This window comes from Jaculus jaculus, chromosome 3 (assembly GCF_020740685.1).
Source record: "Jaculus jaculus isolate mJacJac1 chromosome 3, mJacJac1.mat.Y.cur, whole genome shotgun sequence".
Lineage (NCBI taxonomy): Eukaryota > Metazoa > Chordata > Mammalia > Rodentia > Dipodidae > Jaculus > Jaculus jaculus.
Window position 1 is genome coordinate 32,668,775 of NC_059104.1, and position 24,440 is coordinate 32,693,214.

The window sequence follows — 24,440 nt, forward strand, 5'->3', positions numbered from 1 at the left end:
CTCTGCAGAGATTAGCAATACCTCCCTAAAGAGACCCTCAGGGGAATGAGGACAGGGGAGAGTGGACATAAGAGGATAACCAGATGGGAATACGACCACTTTTTTTTTAAATAATTTTTAAATTTTTATTTATTTACTTGAGAGTGACAGAGAGAGAGAGAGAGAGAGAGAGAGAGGGAGAGAATGGGTGTGCCAGGACCTCCAACCACTGCAAACGAACTCCAGATATGTGCGCCCCCTTGTGCATCTGGCTGACGTGGGTCCTGGGGGATCAAGCCTCAAACCGGGGTCCTTAGGCTCCACAGGCAAGCGCTTAACCACTAAGCCATCTCTCCAGCCCATGACCACTTTTTAATATGTTCATATATTAGAGGTCTCCCGCATTTTATATAAAAAAGAATGACTTTAAGCCTCAAAAATAAGAAGCCAGAATCTCATGAATCCAACAACTATAGTAAATAACTCAAAAATGGAGTCTATCTATGCCTCCAAAAAGGGTAGCCCCAAAATAAAGCAAATCAGCAAGTAAATTACATTATTAGTGACTTCACAGATTTTTTTTCTATTTTATGAAATAGTACCACATCTCAAGTATGGATGAGTGGGCTATTAGATGCTTAATTTAGGCCTTGGGAGATGGCTCAATAAATCAAGCATTCGCCCTGCAAGCATCAGCACCTGAGCACCTGAGTTTGAATTCCCCCAAAACCCACATAAAGATGGACATGGCAGTGTCCGCATCTGCAGTCTCAGAACACTGGAGAGTCAAAAGGGAGGCAAGGACAGGAGAGCTGCCTGGAAGCTTGTGGGCCTGGGACCCTAGTCTGATGAAGGCAGAAATGACCAGTGACAGACCCTGCCTCAAACAATGTGGAAAGAAAAGGCCAACACTGGAAGTTGCCCTCTGCACATGCCCTCAGTCACACACATATAAACACACATACTCACATACACATACCAAAAGATTTGCAATATAAGTTAGGGTTGCAGAAGATGCATATGCCATGGTATACATGCATAGGTCAGAGGACAACCTTGGATGTCAGTCCTCACCTTTCACCTTATTGGGGGCGGGGTCTCTTCTTTCCATTTTTTAATTTTTTCCCTTTATTTATTTGACAGAGAAATGGACAGGGGAAAGAGGGACAGAATGGGCATACAAGGGCCTCCAGCCATTGCAAACAACCTGTAGATGTATATGCCACAATGTTCATCTGGCTCACGTGGGTCCTGGGGAATCGACTTGGGTCCTTAGGCTTCACACGCATGTGCATTAACCACCACGCCATCTCTCCAGCCCTAGGTTCTCTTTTTGTTCAACATTTCTTTTGCCAGGATAGCTGGTCTACAGGCTTCCAGGAAATTCTCCTGACTCTGCCTCCTCTCTGCCATAGGCATGCTGTTGTTACACATATTTCAGCATCAGTCTTTTTACTGGGCTTTGGCATCCAAACTCAGACACTCACTATCTCATGGCAAGTGCATGATTCATAAGCCATCTCCCCAGTCCCAATATCAATTTTAATTAGTTAACTTAAGAGATGAGAAAGAGGCAGATAGAGAGAATGGGCTCTCCAGGGCCTCTAGCCATTGCAAATGAACTCCAGACACTTGTGCCACCTTGTACATCTGGCTTTTTGGGGAGTACTGGGGAACCGAACCTGGGTCCTTTGGCTTTTCAGGTAAGTGCTTTAACTATTAAGCCATTTGTGGTGGTTTGATTTTCAAGAGGAACATGGAAGGGTTTTAAACTTGGGCCTAAGTGATGCCTTGCAGTGCTGTAAGTACAACACAATGGATTATTCTGGTCAGAGTTGAAAGACCTGAATGAATTAAGAACTATGCATGGTAAGGTTTGGCTTGTAAGGATGAGAAAGAGCTTTGCCTGGACTGGACTAGAACCAGTTTTGTGAGAGGCTTGCTGTTATTCCTGTGTCCTGAAAACTTGTGCAGGGTTGCTTTGTGTAGAAACAGATTGATGTGAGCAGAGGGATATGGCACAGAAAAAATGAAATATTTGGGCCAAACTTCTGCCTGTTCAGCTGCAATTGTATGAGAGATTACAACCATTGGTTTTGGGCCAGCTGACCTGAATTGAGACAACAGAAAAAATGCAGTCTTTTGAAGGGGCCTGAATGCCTGAATAGAGACCCAATGGAGCCATGAGGCTGGACCATTGGCTGCAGTGGACTCCCAGTGGAGATGCCAGGAGATGGCTGCTAAGGAGAGCTGCCACTCAGGATGAAGTTTTCCAGGACTGTAAGTAGCCTGGTTGGAGGGGTGAAATTGGAACTCCAGAGACTTGTTGCTGGTTAGAATTATCAAACTTGGAGATTTGTCACTGTTTAGAGTTGCTGGACTTGGAGCTACAGAGTTTGATGTCTGACCGGGTTGTTTTAAATCTTGTATTGGTTGAATATTTCTTTGTTATACCCAATGCCATCTTTGTGGTGTGAAGGTTTATTCTGTGTCATTATGAGTTTTGGGGGGAATATTTTGGTATGATGGATCAATTAAAATATTTTGGACTATGGGGATGTTTAAGATCATTAGAACTGATAAAAACTATAGGGACTTTTAAAGTTGGACTGAATGCATTGCATAGTGCTTTGTGGATGGTTATCTGTTTACGGGGGCCAGTGGTGGAATGTGATGGTTTGAAAGTAACGCCCCCTGGAAGCAGTATATTGTTGGTGGAAGGCTTATGGGAATTATAGCCAGTTTCCCCTTGCCAGTGTTTGTTACACTCTCCTACTGTTATTGTCCATCTGATGTTGGCCAAAAAGTGATGTCCACCCTCTGCTCATGCCATTGTTTTCTCCTGCCATTATGGAGCTTCCCCTCAAGTCCATAAACCAAAATAAACCTGTTTTCCCATAAGCTGCTCTTGGTCAATGTTTTCTGCCAGCAATGCGAACCTGACTGCAACACCATCTCTCCAGACCACAAATTTTTAAATGTTGATTTCAAAATGCTTTGGGAAAAGTATGAATCATGTATCATGTGAAATGAAGGAACATTTGGAATAAAAGAATTTATTCCTGTTATGATAGCTACTGCATTTTCCACTGCCACATTAAGGAATATAACACTCTTTTACAGAGGAGATTAAGGAAAAATATGGAGACTATTGGATCCAAGAAATTGTGCTTCTTATTATACAAGTTCTCCTACGATCAGCTCTGATAAGAGAAAGTTATTAGCCCAATCCTAACTGCCCTTCCTCTCTTGTGAGTGGAGAAGGTGTTGGTTAATAAAGAATGTTTCTTTCTATATTGCTAATTTGATTTGTTTTTGTGTAAAGTTCATTTACAAAATTAAGAGATTTCATGTAAAAATTTACCCCTATATCTACTGAAAAAACAAGTAGAAGGAATTCAGTGGAGGGAGGATTTGGAAAGGAGAAAAGGAAAAGTGCTGGGAGGTAAATATGATCATGGTAGATTGTTAATACTTATGGAAGTTGATAATAAAAAATTACTAATATATTTACTTTACATCAAAAACCAAATCTTAGGCATCAATCAGACTGTAATTCAAAAGGAATATTTTTCTTTTTGAAAGAAATATTGAATTCAGTAAAAAAAATATATAAATAAACTGATACAATTCCTCGGCCCTGGCTGAAACTAAGAACAATTGGCAAAACAAGCAAGGGTGCTGTTTTCTTGGTGAACCGGGTACCAGCACAAGGGTGAAGGAGATCAACACAGAGAAAGATCAACTCCTGCCAAATCAGATATTCAGAGACCCAGAGGCCCCCAATACCTCATCACTGAAGCAGACCAAAAATGAACCCAACATGGCTCAGGAAAATTTTGTGGAAGAGGGGGTGGAAAGAATGTCAGAGCCACATGTTGGGTCACGATATGCAGAGACATTTATCCTTCCCATAACTGTGGGCTAACTCCAGAATGCATGACCCATATACCTCAACTAGGAGGGGCCAGGGGGAGGGGATAGGACATGGATGAGCCTAACAATGGTACCAAATTGACTGTGTTCATTGAATACAAAACTAATTAATAAAAAAAAGAAAATACTTTGTCACACATATAATTAAATTACAAGGTTCACAATGAAAAAAATACAAACAAACATATAATTTCATAATTTGCTTCAATAAAAGCTTTTTTAAAGATTTTATATTAATGAAATCAACAAGTCCATAGACAAGTTAGAAATTTTAAATATAACATATAATTAGCAATTTTAATGGCTATAACTCCCTGTGATTTATTGTGATGAAATTTCAAGAACAACTGGACTTCTAATGCAGGGCACACTGGTCAATTATCTGTTACTTCTTTCCCTACTAATAAAGTACTGTGAGTGAAAATGCTAACATAAAAATACCAAATTGGGGCTGGAGAGATGACTTAGTGGTTAAGCGCTTGCCTGTTAAGCCTAAGGACTCCAGTTCAAGGTTTGATTCCCCAGGACCCAGGTTAGCCAGATGCACAAGGGGGCACACACATCTAGAGTTTGTTTGCAGTGGCTGGAGGCCCTGGCATGCCCATTCTCTCAATCTCTTTCTCTCTCTCTCTCTCTCTCTCTCTCTCTCTCCCCTCTTTCTCTCTTTTTCTGACACTCTCAAATAAATAAATAAAAATGAACAAAATTTTTTTTAAAAATACCAAATTAGGGCTAGTTAAGGTGCTTGTCTATGAAGCTTAAGGATGCATGTTCAAATCTCCAGGTTCCACATAGCCAGACACACAGTGACACACCGTGCAACGCCACACATGCCCACAGGGGACATGTGGATCTGGAGTTCATTCACAACAGCTGCAAGGTCCTGGTATGCCCAACCTCTCTCTCTGTCTCTCTCTCTTCCTCTGTCTCATCTCTCAAAAATATAAATTAAATAAACAAATAAAATTTGTAAAAAATAGCAAATTACAGAGAACCCTCAAGTCTCAAGGTGGAAGTTCATGGTTAAAATCCGTTGTGTGCCAGCGTGGTGGCGCACGCCTTTAATCCCAGCACTCGGAAGGCAGAGGTAGGAGGAGTTCCGTGAGTTTGAAGCCAGCCTGAGACTCCATAGAGAATTCCAAGTCAGTCTGGGCTAGAGTGAGACCCTACCTAGAAAAAAAAAAAAACTAAACTAAAAGAAAAAAAAAACAAAAAACAAATCTGTTGTGCTATTTTGTGAGGCAAGACAAGCTGTGCCTCTGGGGCTGTGCCAAACCTAAGTTTCCTTTCCAAGTTGGTTCAACTTGTTCAAAAGTCTTCTTTTTCTTCTCATCTTGTTTTATCCATTTTCATCTCAGTGTTGAAACAATCTTTTATACTTAACAAACATTAACTTGTCTCAGTAAAAGTAAGTAGCCCAGAACTGATTTCAAAACCAAACACTTGGCTCCAGCAGAGTGCAATATGTTTCCTTGTTGACAAGCGACACACGGTTATAAATAGGTCTGTGCTTGCGACACTAAAGGACAATAGAAGAAAGAAAACTCCTACCCTGCGACCTTCGGGATACGCCAGAATCAGTCAGGCAAAGTCTCTTACCGATTAGTGTTTGTTGGAGCTGAAGGTCTAACTTTAATAAGATTGTCCAAGTGTTGGCTGTTTGAAAGAGAGAAAAAAAAAAGGTCTGGGTTAACAATATGGATTTGGGGTTATGCTAAACCAATAAGGCAATTGTGAAAAAAAATCCACTTCATCCAAGGGAAGCAGAACAGATGAGAATATGAACTGACTACTTTTATTTGATTACCTTTGAGTACTTCCAATCATGACAGAACTCACTTTGGTGTTAACCAGATCTTGGTTTCTGTAAACAGAGGGGTAGAGAGATCAAGTTAAGATTGAAAATGATAATAATAATAGCAATAATAATAGTAATAATAACAATGTACTTTTAGTAAGATCAAGGTCACAAATCTTCTTAATAAAAATAAAATAATACTAAAATGTTAATAATAAAGATAATAATAAGTAAAAGATTCTTCCTGAGCTAAGGCATGTTAAAAATATCACAGTCTCATTACCTTTGGTTGGTTGTGAGAATCTCAGGATTCACTTTGATGAACTTATCAAGATCTTGATTTCTTTAAAGAAAAGAGATAAAAGTTAGAGGTAGTAGGGATTAGGGTCACAGTAAGTCGGAGGAAAGAATTATACTGTGTGACATATTATTTGGTACAGACAGCCATCAAATGTGTTTTCTGTCCAATCCAGGGCAGACAGAGCTGTCCTGGAAGAAGAAAAGCTACTCTGACCTCACATACTTTATTGGCCAGAGCAACTGACAAAGGTACCCAGGCTGAGAGCTCTCACACAATGTCTTGTGACTATTGTTCACGCTTGAATGATTCAATGTTATAAAGACACGAAGTGGAAGGCAGAGGTAGGAAGATCGCCGTGAGTTTGAGGCCACCCTGAGACTGCATAGTGAACTCCAGGTCAGCCTGGGCTAGAATGAAACCCTACCTCAAACAACAACAACAACAACAACAACACACACACACACACACACACACAAGCAAAGTGGTCCTCGTGGCCTTCCCAGTTTAACGATCACGCTCAACCTAGGATAGTAATATTTTAGAAGACACAAGCTGAGAGGATGGCCCCATGGTTTAAAGGCACTTGCTGCGCAGGCCTGCCGAGCCAAGTATGGTCTCCATCCCCCACACAAAGCCTGATGCAAAGTGGAACCTCTCTATAATTACACCCCTGTAATCCCAGCTCAGCTATGGCCTTGTGAGCTGGAGCCAAGGAAATTCTAAAACTCACCAGCTAGCTAGTTTAGCCTTTCCTGTGACAAAACAAAAAGAAAAGAAACTCTGGCTCAAACAAGGTGGAAGGAGAGAACCAACACCTGAAGGTTGTGCCCTGACCTACACTCATCTGCCATGGCGTTCATGCACCTTAGAATGCACACACACACACACACACACACACACACACACACACACACACACAAATTAAAAATACATTCTAAAACCAAGATTATTCTGAACATATATCTGGAAAAGAAAGAAACTGAATTTTGGGGTAAAGAGATGGCTCAACGGTTAAGGTGCTTGCCTGCAAAGCCAAAAGGACCAGAGTTCAATTGTAGTGGTTAAAGGCCCTGACATACCCATTCTCTCTCTTTCTCCCTCCCTCTTTCTTTCATTTTCTTGAATAAAATGTTTTTTAGACTGACTTTCCTTTGTTCCATGATAACTGCAAAACTGAAATGAACTCAGCTCTTCATAGTAAAATTAAATATTCTGACCATCCATTTCTTATTTGAAATTCTACTGATTTTTTTTTTCTCAGTCCCATAACAGTATTCTCTCCCATATGGTTCACTGTTATTCACTACCTTGGTATAATCCCAGTATTAGAAGCAGAAAGTGGCTATTTTCTAAAGCATCCCTCTAAACTCTTTATATTTTTTAATTATAATTATTAGCACACACTGATTGGATAAATTAATATACATCATTGTCTCTTTTCCATGCACGTGCTTATCTGATTATGTCTGCATCTCTTCATAAACTCTCTTTCCCTCCCTCTTTCTTCTCCTCGCTAGATCCAGCTTCTGCTGTCAGCACCTTTTTGTTTTGTTTCCACATATGAAAGAAAACATACGTGACTTGTCTTTCTGTGTTCGGCTTATTTTGCTTAACAGGATGTCTTTTAGTTCCAGCCATTTTCCTGCCAATGATATAGCTACATTGAATTATACTCATATATATTCCTATGTGGATACATATAATGTCACATTTCTTTATCCTTGTCAACTGTTCACGGGCAGCTAGGCTGATTCTACATCCAGTACTGTAATAGTGTCACAATACATAGGGGTGTGTAGGTACTATTCGCAGCTAAGTGAGGTAGGAAAGCTGGAAACTTTAGGGACAAATGCCGTAGTGGTGCATTTTCAAAATAACCTTTCCATTGGCCCAAGCTAAAGCTGTTTGAGAAAAGAAGCAGAGCGTACTCAGAAGTATTTGTAAATCATCTTTCTTTTCTCTCTCTATCTCTTTCACTTTTTTTTTTTTTTTTTTTTTGGTTATTTTGGTTTGGAATTCACCGAAATACAAGCCTATTTCATTTGGTCATAGGATCTGTTTGGTAAGTTAACCGCGTGCTTTTCCTATCTATGCCCAAGTGTGGTAAAGGTGGATTGTCCAGTAGTTCTACTTTCAGCCTTTTCAAGAAGCTTTACACTGATTTCCACAGTGGCTGAATTCATTTAAAGTACTACAGAGTACAAGGATGCCCGTACTCCTCGTCCTCACTAGTACTTGTTGTTTTATTTTGGTGATAAACATTTTGCCTGGCGTGAGATGGAAACTTAGTTTTGATTTACATTTCTCTGATTAAATACGTTGTGTATATTTCCATATATTTATTAGGCATTTGTGCTTCTTTTAAAAAGAAGTGTCAGTTAAGATCACTTGCCTACTTTATAATGTGCAAGTATGCATGTATGTGTGTATAGGCATGCACATGCCATGATATGTGTGGAGGTCAGAGGATAACTTCAAAGTGTTCGTGATCTTCTTTCACCTGGTCTGAGACTCTGGTCTTTTGTGTGGTTTTGCTTTCTGCCGAGAAAGCCAGACTAACTGCCCCCATTCAGGATCCCCTTGATTCCATCTCCCATTGATGTAGGCACATTGGGGTTACAGGTGCATGCATCATTGCATATCTGGCTTTGTGTGGGTGCTGGAGGTCTGAATTCCAGTTGGCAGGCAGGTCAAACAAGCTCCTTTTACCATTGAGCCATCTCCCTAGCTCCATGTTGCCTGTTTTTTTTTTTTTAATTGCATTACTTATTAAGTCTAAATACTTAAAATATATGTACTCAGAGAATCACATGGTAGGAGCCATAGCAAGGGATTGCAGGAGTGATGTATATTCTTCCAGCAACATCTGTGGCAACAACTTGCCTGTGCCTCCTTCCCCTCAACAGCCCCTTTCCTTTGATTAAAAAATAATAATAATAAAAACATATTTTCCTAGTTGAGATGATTGATGTGGAGTTACAAGCTGGAAGGCAGCCAGTTAGACCTGAGTCAGCAACAATGTCTAAGCAAAGGTCTACACACCCCTCCCCCAGCCCCCAGCTTTTTCATGGAATGTACTTATGGCTTCCATCAACTGAGATATATCATAGAGCTCATATCTCTATGCTACATGGGAACTCTTTACCCAAATTTACACTAGTTTGAAAATCTTCAAGAATAACCTCCTCAATTAAGTAAGCTACTGGTATCTATAAATATGACTTTTAAAAGAGGTTGTCGAATGCCAACTACCTGGAATGTAATTTTCTTGAATTAATTAATTGAAAGTCTGCTATAGAGTGGATGCTGTGATGATTAAATGACATACTAGAAGGTAGATGTCCATTATGAAAACTGTATTGTGGGGCTAGGCAGATGGTTCAGCAGTTAAAGGCTCTTTTTTTCACAAGTCTATGAGTAGAGTTCAAGTCCCAAGCATCCATGTAAAAAGCCAGGTGCATATATGTCTGCAACTGCAAAGCACCTATGGCACCAGGAGGTACAGCCAGAAGAATCATGAAGCTCGCATGGCCAACTAAATTAACATTCCGAGAAGCAAAAGAGAAAAAAAAAATGTGACCCTGTGTCAAAAAATGGTGGATGGGCTGGAGAAATGGTTTAGCAGTTAAGGCTCTTACCTATGAAGCCCAAAGACCCAGGTTTGATTCCCCAGTACCAACATAAGCCAAATACACAAGGTAGTACATGCCTCTGGAGTTTGTATACAGTGGCTTGAGCCCCTGGTATGCCCATTCTCTCCCCCCACCCCGCCGCAACTCTCTCTCTCTCTCTCTTTCACACACACACACACACACAAACACATACAGATAAATAAATGAAATAAATGTTGTTTAAAAAAAACTGTGGAGTGGTCACTTTGGCAGCACATACTACTAAAACTTGGAATGATACAGAGAAGATTAACATGGCCCCTGCTCAAGGATGACACAGGAAGTTGTGAAGTGTTCCATATTTTTACACATTCTTCTCATCAGCCCAGGGAGCATTCTCCAAAATAGATCAGATATTAGAGAACAAAGCATGCCTCCATAAACTCAGGAAAATTGACATAACTTCCTGCATCATAATGAACCACAGTGCTTTAAAGCTAGAAATTAACAAGACGAACAACAGAAACTGCACCAGCTCATGGAGACTGAAAAACATGCTATTAAACAATGAATGGGTCATGGAAGAAATCAAAAAGGAAATTGTACAATTTCTTGAACTGGATGATAATGAAAACACAGCATACCAAAACTTTTGGGACACAATGAAGGCCGTCCTAAGGGGAAAATTTGTAACATTAAATGCCTTCATAACAAATACAGAGAGATTTCGGTAACCTAACCACCACCTAGAAACACAGGAAAAACAAGAACAATCCAACCCTCAGTGTTCCAGGTGGAAAGAAATAATTAAGATTAGAGCAGAAATGAATGAATTGGAAACTAAGAAAACAATTATGAAAATTGACCAAATGAAGAGCTGGTTCTTTGAAAAAATAAACAAGATCAATAAACCCCTGTCCTATTTGATCAACTGATAAAAAGAGAAGTCTCAAATTAACAAAATTAGAAATAAAAAAGGAGAGGTCCCAACAAACATCAATGTAATTGGAATAATCATCAGGACATTTTTTCCAAATCTCTACTCCACAAAATTGGATAACCTGACAGAAATGGAGGAATTCCTAGATATATACCACTTATCAAAACTAAGTCCAGAGAAGATTGACCTCCTAAACAAAGCTATTACATCCATTGAGAGTGAAAATGTAATAAAAAAAAACCTCCCCAAAGGAAGAGTCCAGGACCTCATAGAGTCTCCGCTGAATTTTATCAAATGTTCATCAAAGAACTGAAACCATTTTTCTCAAGCTTTTCAATATAGTCAGAGAACAGGGAAAGCTCTCCAACTCATTCTATGAAGCTAGTATCATCTTAATACCAAAGCCAGACAGAGATACAACAAGAACCTACATCACTGACAAACTTACAAGCAAAAATCCTGAAAAAATTCCTCACAAATTGAACTTAACAATGCACCAAAAGCATCATCCAACTTGACCGGGAAAGATTCATCCCAAGGATGCAGGGATCATTCAACATATGGAAATCAATTAATGTAATACACCACATAAATAAACTCAAACACAAGAACCACATGATCATTTCAATAGTTGCAGAGGCCTTTGACAAAAGACAACATCACTTCATGATCAAAACAGTGGAGAGTCTAGGCATAGAGGGTTTAGATCTCAACATAATAAAGGCTATGTACAAAGAACATAAAGTTCAAACCATACTATTAAGATTGGGAACAATACAGAGGTGCCCACACTCACAACTGCTTTTCACCATGGTACTAGAAGTCCTAGCCCAAGTATAAGGCAAGAGAAAGAAATAAAAGGGATACAGAATGGAAAGAAAGAAGTCAAACTAGCCTGATTTGCAGACAACATGACCCTATACATAAGTGACCCAAGAGACTCTACCATAAAACTTGTAAAGGTGATTTCAAATTCCTTCAGCAAAGTCACAGGATACAAAATCAACCACAAAAATCAGTAGCCTTCCTATATTCGAAAGATAAGCATTCAGGGAAAATCAGTGAGGCTGTCTCATTTTCAATAGCCACAAAAAAATAAAGTACATTGAAATAGCACTTGCCAGACTGGAGGGATGACTTAGCAGTTAATTAAGGCGGTTACCTACAAAGCCAAAGGACCCAGGTTCAATTCCCCAGATTAGCCAGATGCACGAGGTGCATACGCATCTGGAGTTCATTTGCAGTGGCTGGATGTCCTGGTGTGCCCATTTTCTTTCTCTCTCTCTCTCTCTCTCTCTCTCTCTCTCTCTCTCTCTCTCTCTCTCTCTCTCTCCTTCTCTATCAAATACATAAATAGATAAAATAAAATATTTTTTTAAAACTAGCACTAGCCAAGAATGTGAAAGACCAATATACTGAAAACATAGCACTCAAGGAAGAAATTGAGGAGGACATGACAAGACAGAAAGACCTCCCATGTTCCTGGATAGATAGAATTAATATTGTGAAAGTAGAAATCCTACCAAAAGCACTATACAGATGCAATGTAATACCAATAAAAGTCCCAGCATCATTCTTCACAGTGATAGAAAAAAACAATCTCAGGGCTGGAGAAATGGCTTAGAAGTTAAGTCACCTGCCTGCAAAGCCAAAGGATCACAGTTTGATTCCCCAGGACCCACATAAGCTGGATGTACAAGGTGGCACCTGTATCTGGAGTTCGTTTACAGTGGCTAGAGGCCCTGGCATGCCCATTCTCTCTCTCTCTCTCTCCCTTTCTAAAATAAATAAATAAAATATTTTTAAATAAGATATTTTAAATATTTTTAAATATTGAATATTAAATATTTTTTAAAATATTTAAATATTTTTAAATATTTTAAAAAGAGAAAACAATCTCAAATTTTCTATGGAATGGCAACAGGACTCAGATACCCAAATATATCCTCAGCAAAAGAAACATCTCTGGAGGTATCACCATACCCAATCTAAAGTTATACTACAAAGCCATAGTAATAAAATCAGCATGGTACTGGCATAAAAACAGACACAGACCAATGGAACAGAATTGAAGATCCAGTTCTTAGTCCAAGAAACTATAGCTATTTGGTCTCTGACCAAGGAGCCAACAACATACAGTGGTGAAAAGACAGCATCTACAACAAATGGTGCTGGCAAAATTGCATATCCACATAGAGAAAAATAAAACTAGACACAATCCTCTCACCATGCACAAAAGGCCCCACCATAAGACCTGAAACTCTTAATTGCCTAGAAGAAAAAACAGGGGGACCTGTCCACAATATTTGAGTGGGGAAAGACTTCCTGAACAATACCCAGGAAATTAACTAATCACTCAATCAGTGGGATCTCATGAAGCTGAAAAGCTTTTGTACAGACAAACATACTATAAACAGAGTCAACAGATTACCCACAGAATGAGAGAAAATCTTTACCAGCTATACCTCTGACAGAGGACTATCATCAAGAATCTACAAAGAATTGCAAGACTAAGCAGTTAAAAACAAACAAACAAACAAACAAAAAATGGGGCAGAGAACTTAATAGGGCATTCTCAAGGGAAGAAATACAAATGGCTAATACTCACTTAAGAAAATGTTCAACATCCTTACCCATCACAGAAATGCAAATTAAAACAACTATGAGATTCCACCTTATTCCAGTCAGGATGTCAAACATTAAAAAATCAAATGACAATAAATGTGGTGAGGATGTGGGGAAAGAGGAATCCTCATTCACTGCTGGTGGGAGGGTAAATTTGTACAAACACTATAGAATCAATATAAAGACTCCTGAAAACTTGGAAAATAGAGCTACCAAGTGACCCAGCCATTCCTCCACTGGACATCGACCCTAAAGGCTCCACCTTTACTGTAGAGTAACTTGCTCACCCATGTTTATAGCTGCTCAATTCACAATGGCAAAGAACAATAAGCAACCTAGATGCCCATTGTCTGGTGATTGGATACTGAAGATGTGATACATATATACAATGGATTTCTACTGAACTGTAATGAAAAATTATATAATTAGAAAAATGAACAGACTTGGACTACATCATACTAAGTGAAGTCACGTAAGCACATAACGACAAACACCACGTGTTCTCCATCATCTGTGGCTCCTAACTCAGAACAGCTTGAATTGCAGGCATACCTGGCAGGCTACTCAAGGGACAGAGAAACAGGGATGGAAATGTTTAGGGAAGGGGAATTGGAGGGTAGGGGAGAGATACACACAAACCTTAATCCAAAATGAACTGCTACCATAGAAACATTTCTCCTGGATAGAAGACTAAAAGATATAACCCATAATAGGACTATATCGGGATTGTTTGGTAAGAAGGGCCCTGGAGAGGTTTGGAGAAAGCTAAACCCTAAAACATTTGGCTCTAGCTTGGAATGACCAGTTCCAGAAATCTGTTACAACCCACACTGAGCTGTTGATTGGAGAGACCTACAAGGTCCCCAAAACAAGACAGGCTTCTGTCAAAGCACTTGATTACCTGCCTGACGTAAAAGGTAAGACCCTATTGCTGAAGACACCACGTGCTGCTGACACAAAACATTGAGTGATCCAGATGGAACCCGAAGGAAGCCAGCTCCCAGGTGGCCTGCCCATATAGTACTGCAAAGTGCTACATGGAGCTGCTGAGGAAAATGGCCAACAATATTCTGTTCTAGCAAGGCACACTGCCATACAAAAGCAACCAGACTGACAAGATGTACACATCTGTGCAATGGTGGCACCCAGCAAAGGTGAGTAACCAGTGGCTTTCTGATTGGCTAAGAGATTGGCTCAGTGGAAAGGAACCAATAGCTGGAACTGGGAACTGAGTCAGAATTCTATGGAGACCAGCATCACGGATTCCAATGAGAAGCTCCCACTAGTCTTGGGCCAAAAGAGAGGCTATACCCATCAAAATCTCTCTTAACAATGTGTGGTGGTTTGAATAGATAGCCCCCCAATATATTCAGTTTTTTATTTGTTTGTAGTTTGCATCAGCAGCCACCTAGCTGGAGGCAGTGTCACTGGGTGGATCTTAAGGTGTGGTGGTGGGTTTCTTATTTCAATCTAAAGATATGTAAAATGTGCCTAGCTGGAGTTCCTAAAGTATGCTGTGTGGTTTTTGGCTTTTGGGCTTGTGCTTCTCTCTCTCTCTGCTTGGTCCTGTGAAGGCAGGCCAGCTTCTTCTGCTATTTATGGAACTTCCCCTGGATCTGTAGGCTTCAATAAATATCCCTTCCTCCATAACTGTCCCTGGTCTGGAAGTTCATCTCAGTGAACTTGAAGCTGTCTGCTATACAATTCTTGTCCCATTTAACCTGTACTGAACTCATTCTCCCTTGGAAAATCTGCTTTGCTGTTTCAGAAAGCAGAAAAAATCTAGGAAATAAACCATCCCTTGCACATCAGCCAGGCCCCAGGTGAAACTACAGAGGAATTGGTGAAATGAGCAAGAGTGCTGCCTCCATGTCAAGCCTGACAGCCTGTAGCAGGGTGATGGAGACAGATACTGAGGGTACTTAAAATGTACCAAAGCCTAAATGCTGAGAGGACAACACTGAATTAGACTTTAAACACAGCCACCACAGCTCAGGGGTTTTGTCAGAAGAGGGGGTGGAAAGATGGTAAGAGCCACAGAGTGGAGAGGAATGTCCAGAGCCATTGCCTCACCCTTACAATGACTGACTCATGTTCTCACATCTCATAATCCACAAACCCGTGGTAATACCAGCAATCCCACTGAGGGGGCGCTCAGGAGAATAAGGGCAGGGAGGAGAGAAATGATTGTGCTAGCATGTGACGTGTCCATACAATGGTTCTACTTAATAAAAGAACAAAGAAAATAAATTGTGGAAATAAGAGGACTAACATCCCAAGGTTATCCTCTAACCTCCACCTGAACATAAGTAGCAAGTGAGTGTTCACACATGTGCACACATTAGCACATACACACACACACACACACAATTAATGATATTAAATAAACTATGCAAGAATGATACCAATGCTTAATGTGAAGTTAGCTTATTATATTGAAAGAAAAAATAACAAGGAATAAAACCTTGTAAAGGGGAGGATGTGTTGAAAAGTCACAACTTGTTTACATGCAAAATTAATCACAATGTATTTTAATATGACCATAGATGATACTCACATGCATATTTTAGAATAAGCCTCATAGACAATGCAAAACCAAACACAGACACTCCCCTTTTGACTAAATCTACTGAGCAGAAAGATGTTTGTTCATATAACCTTGAGCAGTAATATCCAAACCACTGTTTCATAAAGCCCAATAAAAAATACATTTTACACCACAGCTCAGTACACTCTCTTTTTGAGGCAGACAAATAATTCCTTTACTACATAAGAACATTTGTATTTTCTATTTGATTCATTCTAATTGAGGTGAACTGATTGTCACTGACTAAATTAGTCATAAAGCTTTTTCACAGGCAGTGATCCAAAATTTGAGAAACATGAGCTCAGAAAGCATAGACTCATGCTATGGCCTACCCAATTTTGAAAAAAAGTAACATGTATTACTAAAATCTCAGAAACCATGAACAATAAACAACAAATACATTGACTTTTTTTTGCAGGGTCTGGGCCATGAAAACAAAGCAGCCTAATATCTAAATTTAATCCAGAGAAAAATAATTTTCTCCTACTCATTACTCTTTGTATTAACGTCGTGTTAAAGATACATTCGTGGAAGATGCATTAGGATATTTAGACATTAGTTAGATGGAGGTTTCAAGGTTTAGAGTGTTCTGTAGTCATTCACACACTTGTGCTAATGTCATCCACAAAATTATCCTTCAAGTGAACCTGTAAGGACACTAAAAAAATCATATCCCGGTTGTCCCACAACAAAAGCCACAAGTCCATTCTTAGAGCCTCCACTATTCCTTGAGGTAATTACTTAACTTTCTTTTATTTCAAAATTGAAAAGTCTATATGGTGTGGTATAAAGACCAGAGTTGGTCTGAAATCACAATATTTCGTAGAAAATACCTCAGAACTCAATATTCTCACATGCACATGAGGAGCTTGGATTGGACCATAACCACAGCTCTGTCTGTCTCTAGCATCTACCCCAGACCACCTGGAATATGAAATTATTAAGTGTGATGTCTATTACAACACCTTTCACTTTCACTTTTTCCCTTTAAATTCAACTCACTGACAGCACATTCTGTATTCAGCAAGCAGAACATGAGTGCACCAAAATGTAATATATGAAACTGACAACCTATTATTGTCTTGGAGTAACATCTCTGTGCCCCTGGTACATAATTAGCTTTAATCTATGCTAATTGCCTGCTGTTAATAAGATGAGTATGACTACTGAATTCTCTTTTTGGCGTCCACAGCCTATAATTATACCTAACATGCAAGTAAATGATACCTAGTCATAGCTAGGAGCCCAGTAGGTGCTCAGTAATTATTCACTGCTGAAGGGATCATACAACTATCATCTTCCCCTAATATTTCCTGTGACCCTAGCCAAAACACTTGACCTTTCTGGGTTCTTATTGCCTATTCTTCAAAATGAAAAGATTCAACTGAAACAGTGGTTTTCACAATTTTTCAAATTAACTATGCCTAGATTTTCTAAGTTCCTTTATTTTGTCTTTAAAAGTTTATGACATTTATAGCTGTCAAAGAAGCATAAAATGGAAATTATGAAACATCTCTAAGATCACAAGAAAGAAATAGTGTAAGAATAGTTGTTAAATAGCGACAAAGAAGTGAATTTAATTTTCTCAGAAACACTACTTAAAAATTATGAAATGTTAGTTTCAGACCTTTTGTGTAAACACAAATAGTCTAAACAATATTGAACCTCATAACATTTTCATTCTTTCCCAGAAAATACATTTTCACAAGGAAGTGTACTGCTAATGATCTATCTAATCAAATGCTAGGGTTTTTTTTTAAATGAACTATCATTAATAAATTTTAACTTCAGAGGCAAAAGTATTAGCATCAATGTCACAGAAACAAAATAAAGCATAAAAGAATCACGGGCTAGCTGTGTTCCTGCTACTCCCAACTCAAAAGCTCCCTCAGTTGCTTTTCTTCAGGCAGAAAGAGGAAAAGGCCCCATCATAAATGGCTTTCAGGTGCTTGTTTTGTGGTTTTTACGAATACTGTAATTAGCATGTAAAATTTTAGGGACATATACAAATTGTGATGATATTTCAATACTCACAATCAATTTGCCCATAGACTGATTACATAATTTTTATTCATCCCTTTGGAAGATAGATAACCAAATAAAATAAAGAAATAATAATTAAAACAAACCCTTCTCTTACCCACTGGTGCTCTTGACAGCTTGGGGATTTACATTAATAAGTTCATTAAGACCTTGTGCACTGCCAAAACAAGAAAAGGTCAAAGTCAGTAGGAAGCCAGCCATTTCATGACCGGCTTCTTTCCTGCAATTGTGAATTATTCAATGGGAAGAGTATAGGGTAAACAGTACTGTGTTACTGGTTTATGTTTTACATTCATTAGCTACTTTTTTGTTTTGTTCCTTCATTCATTTAATTGTTTGGTTGTTTGTTTGTTTGAGATAGGCTGTTGCTATGTAGATCAGGCTGGTCTTTAGCTCCCAACTTTCCTACTGCCAAGCTATCATTCTCCAGCCCCTCCTTTGGTTAACTTTTCTTCAATGTATAATGGGTCTTAATTTCTCAAGAATGGAAGAAAGTTCAACATCATACAAAAATATTCTAAGTATAATAATTTTGTGTTGCAATTTTCTCTCAAGTCAAGACTGATATTTTGCATTTAGTTTTATGAATTTATAATGTAGTAACTTCAAAGTTAAAGTTTTAACCATTTATGCAATTGCCATCTCAGGAAGTTTCTCAAGTAGTTATTCTATAGAATTAGCTTCAGTATATCACTTTAAATAATCTTATCGTGACAAAAATGGAAATAATAACATAAAAATATTATTTTTACAGATCAAAAAATATTGTTCTCATTTTTTTCACATCCCCTTCCAAAATATCCTTAGCCAAATAATCCTATTCTTTCTGTTTTTGTTTTCTTTGTTGTTGTTCATGTTTTGTTTTGTTTTGTTTTTTATGAACAAAATAGAGAGAATTGGCATGCTTGGGCCTCTATCCACTGCAATCAAACTCCAGACATGTGCCACCTTGTGCATCTGATTTAAGTCAGTTCTAGAGAGTCAAACCTTGGTCCTTAGACTTTTTAGGCAAATGCTTTAACCACTAAGCAAATTCTCCAGTCCAAATAATCTTTAAAAAAAAAAAAAAGAAAACTGGACAATTTCTCAGGAATATTCAGTAGCTTCATAAACTTACCTTTTGTTTACTGTGGGTGTCACTTTGATAAATTTGTCCAGGTCTTGTGTCCTGAAAATAATACATTGAAATAAATAACAGAGTCATTTAAAATAAAACATCTTCATACTTTTCAACCTTAATATTGAATCAAATGAATAATTACTAATTAAAAAATTCCATCATCACTTGAATCCTTTTTAGCCCATGTAAAAACAGGTAGCATCTACTAATTCACTTTGTGAATGTCTTTTTGCATTTGAGTATTTAACTTAGTTTTGTTCATGTTTTCATCAAGCCAAGCTCAAAGCAGGATCTATAACTGTATAGAAGTAATGTGTAATGATGAAAGTTTTAAATATTTTTGACTTTTTTTATTTGAGAGAGAGAGAAAGAAAGACAGACAGAAAGAGAGAGAGAGAGAGAGAAGCAGAGAAAGAGAGAGAGAGAAGCAGAGAGAGGGAGAGAGAGAATGGGCGCGCCAGGGCCTCCAGCCACTGCAAAGGAACTCCAGACGCATGCGCCCCATGTGCATCTGGCTTATGTGGGTCCTGGGGAATCAAACTGGCTTTGCATACAAAGGCCCCACCCACTAAATCATCTCTCCAGCCCTATTTTTGACTTGTGATATGTTAGGCACTGTTCTAAGTAGTTGATGAGATTTAAAAATTCAATCCTCACAACCACTCTAAGACACAGGAAGTATTATGATCCCAGTTTCATAGAGGGAGAAACCCAGACACAGACAAAAGCATTTCCCCCCATGGCCAGCCGTGGAACAGCTGGAATTTAAAGCAAGGTAAACCAGCTCCAGAATGTTCAGGCTGTACACTGACGCAAGCACCTTATTGAAATTTAATACTGTGATGATGGTTCGTTGATTGTCAACGTGATAGGATCTACGCTCACCTGGTGAGTTTCTAGATTAGGTTGGTTAAAGTGTGAAGATCCTCCTTAAATATGAATGGCACCATTTCAAAGGCTGGCATTTCAGACTAAATAAAAATGACAGAGCAATCTACAAGCTAAGCGCTAGCATACATTACTCTCTGATTCCCGACTACAGATTAAATGCCACCAGCTGACTCAGTTCCTACTGGTGTGTCTTCCCTCCATGATGGACCTTCAAACCATGAGCCAGATTAGCCCATCCTTCTTTAAGTTGCTTTTGTCAGGTACGTTGTCACAGCAGCCAGGAAAATAACAAATATAATAAGTCAATTAGTGCTGTTGTGTCTAGAAAGGAACCAGCCCCATCAGCTCAGTCGAACGATGCAAACATCAAAGTCCAAAAGCCCAGGGTGGTGGCACACGTCTTTAATTCCAGCACTCCAGAGGCAGAGTTTGGTGGATCCCTGTGAGTTTGAGGCCACCCTGAGACTATGTAGTGAATTCCAGGTCAGTTTCAGCTAAAGTGAGACCCTACCTTGAAAAAACAAAAACAAAAACAAAAAAATCAAAGTCCAAACAGAGATTAGTCTGAGACCAGTTCTGGACCTGAATCTATGGTCTACAGCCCAGGGCTCTTCATTTCCTGTGCCATCCTTCAACTTAAGGAAAAGACATCAACCAACCAATAAAAAAAATGGCTTTTCTCTCTGAGAAAACAGTGTGAGCCACATTGATCAAAGGTGCCTTCATTGTTCTGGAAATCAACTGATGGAAATCTTTCACATCTTAGATATGAGGTAGTCAAAATTACATGGCTTTTCTTGACAATGACTGCATAAAGTATCAGTCACTTAAATGATGATTTCACTGAACTTAAGCACTGGTGAGCATGCAACAAAAAGGGGAAACTTATTAAATCTTGCCCTTGCATACTTGTTCCTAAACTCACTTTGACGATGTTATTAAGGTCTTTATAACTTTAAACAAAAACAAAGTATGAGCAGTAAAAATAGAATTAGATCAACTGGCCATTTTGATTTGAAGCATTTAGGTGCTCAAAATAAATTTTACTATTGAATTTTGACTGACCAACACTGGTGTAAACTTGTAACTTAAGAGAGGAAATATTTTAACCTTCATAAAAATAATTGGTATATTGGCTAAGTTTTCTCAAAATAAAACCCTAGAATTGGGGGGAAATTGATGGTTTAAACTAATAGATTCTGAACAATGTAATTATTTACCAAAATTCCTTACCCTGTGGATCCCTAAGCATCCAATCTAGTGATAATATGTGGTACTTTAAATCAAATGTCCCCCATAAACTCATGTCTTCGGAATGCTTGGTCCCCAGCTGGTGGCAATTTGGCAGGTAGAGCCTTTCTGGAGGAGGTATATTGTTGAAGACAGGCTTAGGGGTGTTAAATCCAGATCCCCCTTGCCAGAGTTCAGCTCACTCTTCTTTTACTGGCTATGGCAGAGGTGATGCTCAGCTTCCACTCATGCCATGCTTTCCCTTGTCCTCATGAATCTTCCCCTCAAAACTGTAAGTCAAACTAAAACTTTCCTCCTGTAGTAGTTTGAAGGATGTTCCTCGCCTCCTCCCCACCCCCCGCCATAGATTCAGGAGTTTTATTCCAGTTTGTAACTTGGCTAGAGGAGGTGTTACTCAGGGTGGACCTGAATTCCAACCTAAGACATGCAAAGTGCTGGAGTTCTGCCTGAATTCCTGAAGTGCGCTTGGTGTAGTGGTGGCGGCTTTTTGCTTTTCCCTCTCAGCATGGACCTGGGAGAGTGGGCCAGCTTCTTCTGCTATTATGGAACTTCCCTGAAACTGTAATGTTCAAGTGAATCCATCCTCCATAACTGTGACTGGTTTAGAATTTCATCCCAGCAACCCGAGGCTGACTGCTACACCTCCCATCAGCTCTTTTGGCCAGGTGCTTTGTCCCAGGAACAAGAAGGTAATTACAACGATATAGTTACAACTCAACTATGCTTTGATAAAAACTTCCATTAATAGCACTTCCTATTTTTTTTAAGGCAGAGTCTCACTCTAACCCAGACTAACCTGTATCTGAACTCACTCAAACTGACAGAGGTGATGCTCAGCTCACAGTGATCCTCTTACCTCACTTGGATTAAAGGTGCATGCCACCATGCCCAGCTAATAATAAATAAATGTACTTATTTATTTTTTTTTTTGAGGTAGGGTCTCCCTCTAGCCTAGGCTAACCTGAGCTTCACTATGTAGTCTCAGGCTGACCTTGAACTGAAAGCAGTCCACCTACCTCTGCCTCTCGAGTGCTGGGATTAAAGGTGTGTGCCACCACGACCTGCAGCACTTTTAACTTTAAAGAGACTATGCACCCTTTATTCCACTGGTTCTTTACAATGTTCTCCTGCCAAAGAGGGAAACATTATGTCTTCCTTCTGTGATTAAAGAGCTGAAGCTCAGGACTTGAAGGATTTGCTCAGACTCCAGCAAGAAGCTATGAGCATCTGAGTATGTGAGGGTTTCTAAGTCCAATCCAAAAGATTTCCAACTTATCCTCATGAGCGCCACAAATGGGAAAGAACAGATATAAGACATAATCCTCACCCTTGGTCACTTCTGTTTACTTCAGGGGTCACTTGGGTCAGATTGCAAGGCTGTGGCCCCTTTAAATCACTGAATCAATGGTGAGGTTAATGGCAGGTTTCAGCACATAGATAAAACTATTTATTAAAACTCAGAATAATGTAGGCATTCATTAAGATCATGATAAAGAATTGAAGATTGTTAAATGTTCCATACAGATATGCAGGGGTTTATTTATCCTTGAAACTCGTTGAGACTTAGTAAAACAATATGTCAATTCTGGAGACATTTGACCATTAGAAAATGTTTCAAGAAGGTTCTCTCTATTTTTGGTGCATTTACTGCTATCCTGACAGCCATTGGCAGATCTCTAGAACATTTTTAATTAGTCTATATACTTGTCTTATGGAACATTCCAGAAATCATATTCTCTTAATATGACATCCAGCACATGTAAAACATTATAACTTACTTTAGAGAATCCACGTTTTGGTGACATTTATTAAGCATTTCTATTAAAAAATTACATTAAGATGAATATACCAATTTGTTAAAGCCCACTATGTGCACTCTGGTATTAACTTCTGGTTCAGATAATCATGTATTGCAATGTCACGTTTTGATTGATTGTTTCGCAACAAGTAGGAAGATTAAAGCCTATAGACTTCTGAAATGTAGCAAAATGTAAGACATATTGACTATAATATAAAAGTCTACACAGTCACTGAAAACACTTTAACATTTTACTGTTGCCCTGCGGTCTGTGTCTGCTTCTGATCTCAGTGGAATGTTGCCTCCCTTACCGCATGGGCATGTGTTTTCCACATACCCAGTACCAGCAAATGCTCCTCTGATCTCCAGAGCATACCACATGGGAAAAAGGGCTTCCTCAGGAGGGTGTTTTCATATTCTCTCTTGACACTCACTAACCCAACTAAGAGCATAACAAGAAGTTGCTGAAGTTTCAAGCATACAACATCAAAGATAGAGATATCTGGAAGCAACCAGATGTTGACCCAAGTTTTTTTCTTGATCCAGATGTCTGAGGATGTGATGCCCAAACTAAAAACAGTAATAAAAATGTGTGGACCTTTCGCCATGCAAATCATAAAACAACCCCACAGAAACAACTGCTGTATTCCAGATTATCCCTGATTTTTTTCCCTTAATGATTTTTTTTTTGTTTGTTTTCTAAATGAAGTATATGGGATTTGAATGCATTGGCCTTAGGAAATACTTCCCAAGTCTCTAATACAGGATTTTAGAATTCAAATAAAAAGTAGAGCAGCAAGAATTGTTAACTCCTTCCTCTGGCTGTGTTAGTTATAGAGTTTTCTTTCATTGTGTCATGCAGATTTGGGTCTCTTTAAAGATTAAATGAGGCACTCAATTCCCCAGTACCCACATAAGCCAGATGCACAAGGTGACACATGCATTTGGACTTCGTTTTCAGTGGCTGGAAGCCCTGGCACACCCATTCTCTCTCTCTCTCTCTCTCTCTCTCTCTCTCTCTCTCTCTCTCTCTCTCTCTCCCTCTCTCTCCCTCTCTCTCTCTCCCTCTTTCCATCTCCCAAATAAATTTAAAAAAATAAAATAAAGTTCTACTTTTAAAAAAAATGATCTTTTGACTTCCGGTTAAGATGGCGGCGTAGGTACCACGCCAAAACAGCCTGGGGGGGGAAGACCAAAAAAAACTCAGCAAAATACACACTTTTACTAAAAAGTGAGGTGTATAGGAAGTTGAGGCGGCAGCGGAGAAGTGGAAGAGTTATAGAGCATCCAGAGCCTGCACAGGCGGGAACAGCGGCTCTGGGGGGGGGGGGCTCAGCTACCCGCCGCAACCGCGGAGCGGCAGAAAACCGCCGGACTCTCGGCTCGAGCCGCAGGACAAGCCAGGTGCGGGATTTTCCCCTCACACCGCGCTCTCCGCAACTCGGGAAACGTGAGGGGAGAGTGGCAGTGAGCAACGGAGGGAGGAGCAGACCGCGAGGTAAAAGCACACGATACAACCAGAACAGCCGCGGCTCCCTCCCCTCCCCTGCCGCCTGAACC

The 24,440-nt window shown here is 39.4% G+C and overlaps 1 protein-coding gene and 1 non-coding gene across 2 annotated transcripts in view; one reads left to right on the forward strand and one right to left on the reverse strand.

Moving 5' to 3' along the window:
* Nucleotides 1-24,440, reverse strand: part of Scel (sciellin) — a 63,498-nt gene that overhangs the window by 19,720 nt on the left and 19,338 nt on the right. Inside the window, exons 7-11 of the mRNA XM_045146024.1 lie at nucleotides 18,938-18,988; nucleotides 17,918-17,977; nucleotides 5,997-6,056; nucleotides 5,723-5,779; nucleotides 5,515-5,571 (exon numbers count right to left, since the gene is read on the reverse strand). Of these exons, the coding sequence (XP_045001959.1) occupies nucleotides 5,515-5,571; nucleotides 5,723-5,779; nucleotides 5,997-6,056; nucleotides 17,918-17,977; nucleotides 18,938-18,988 (285 nt within the window). The remainder of the gene's footprint in view (nucleotides 1-5,514; nucleotides 5,572-5,722; nucleotides 5,780-5,996; nucleotides 6,057-17,917; nucleotides 17,978-18,937; nucleotides 18,989-24,440) is intronic.
* On the forward strand, nucleotides 9,883-9,991 carry LOC123459677. The gene has a single exon (XR_006636435.1). It is a non-coding gene; the product is annotated as a U6 spliceosomal RNA (small nuclear RNA).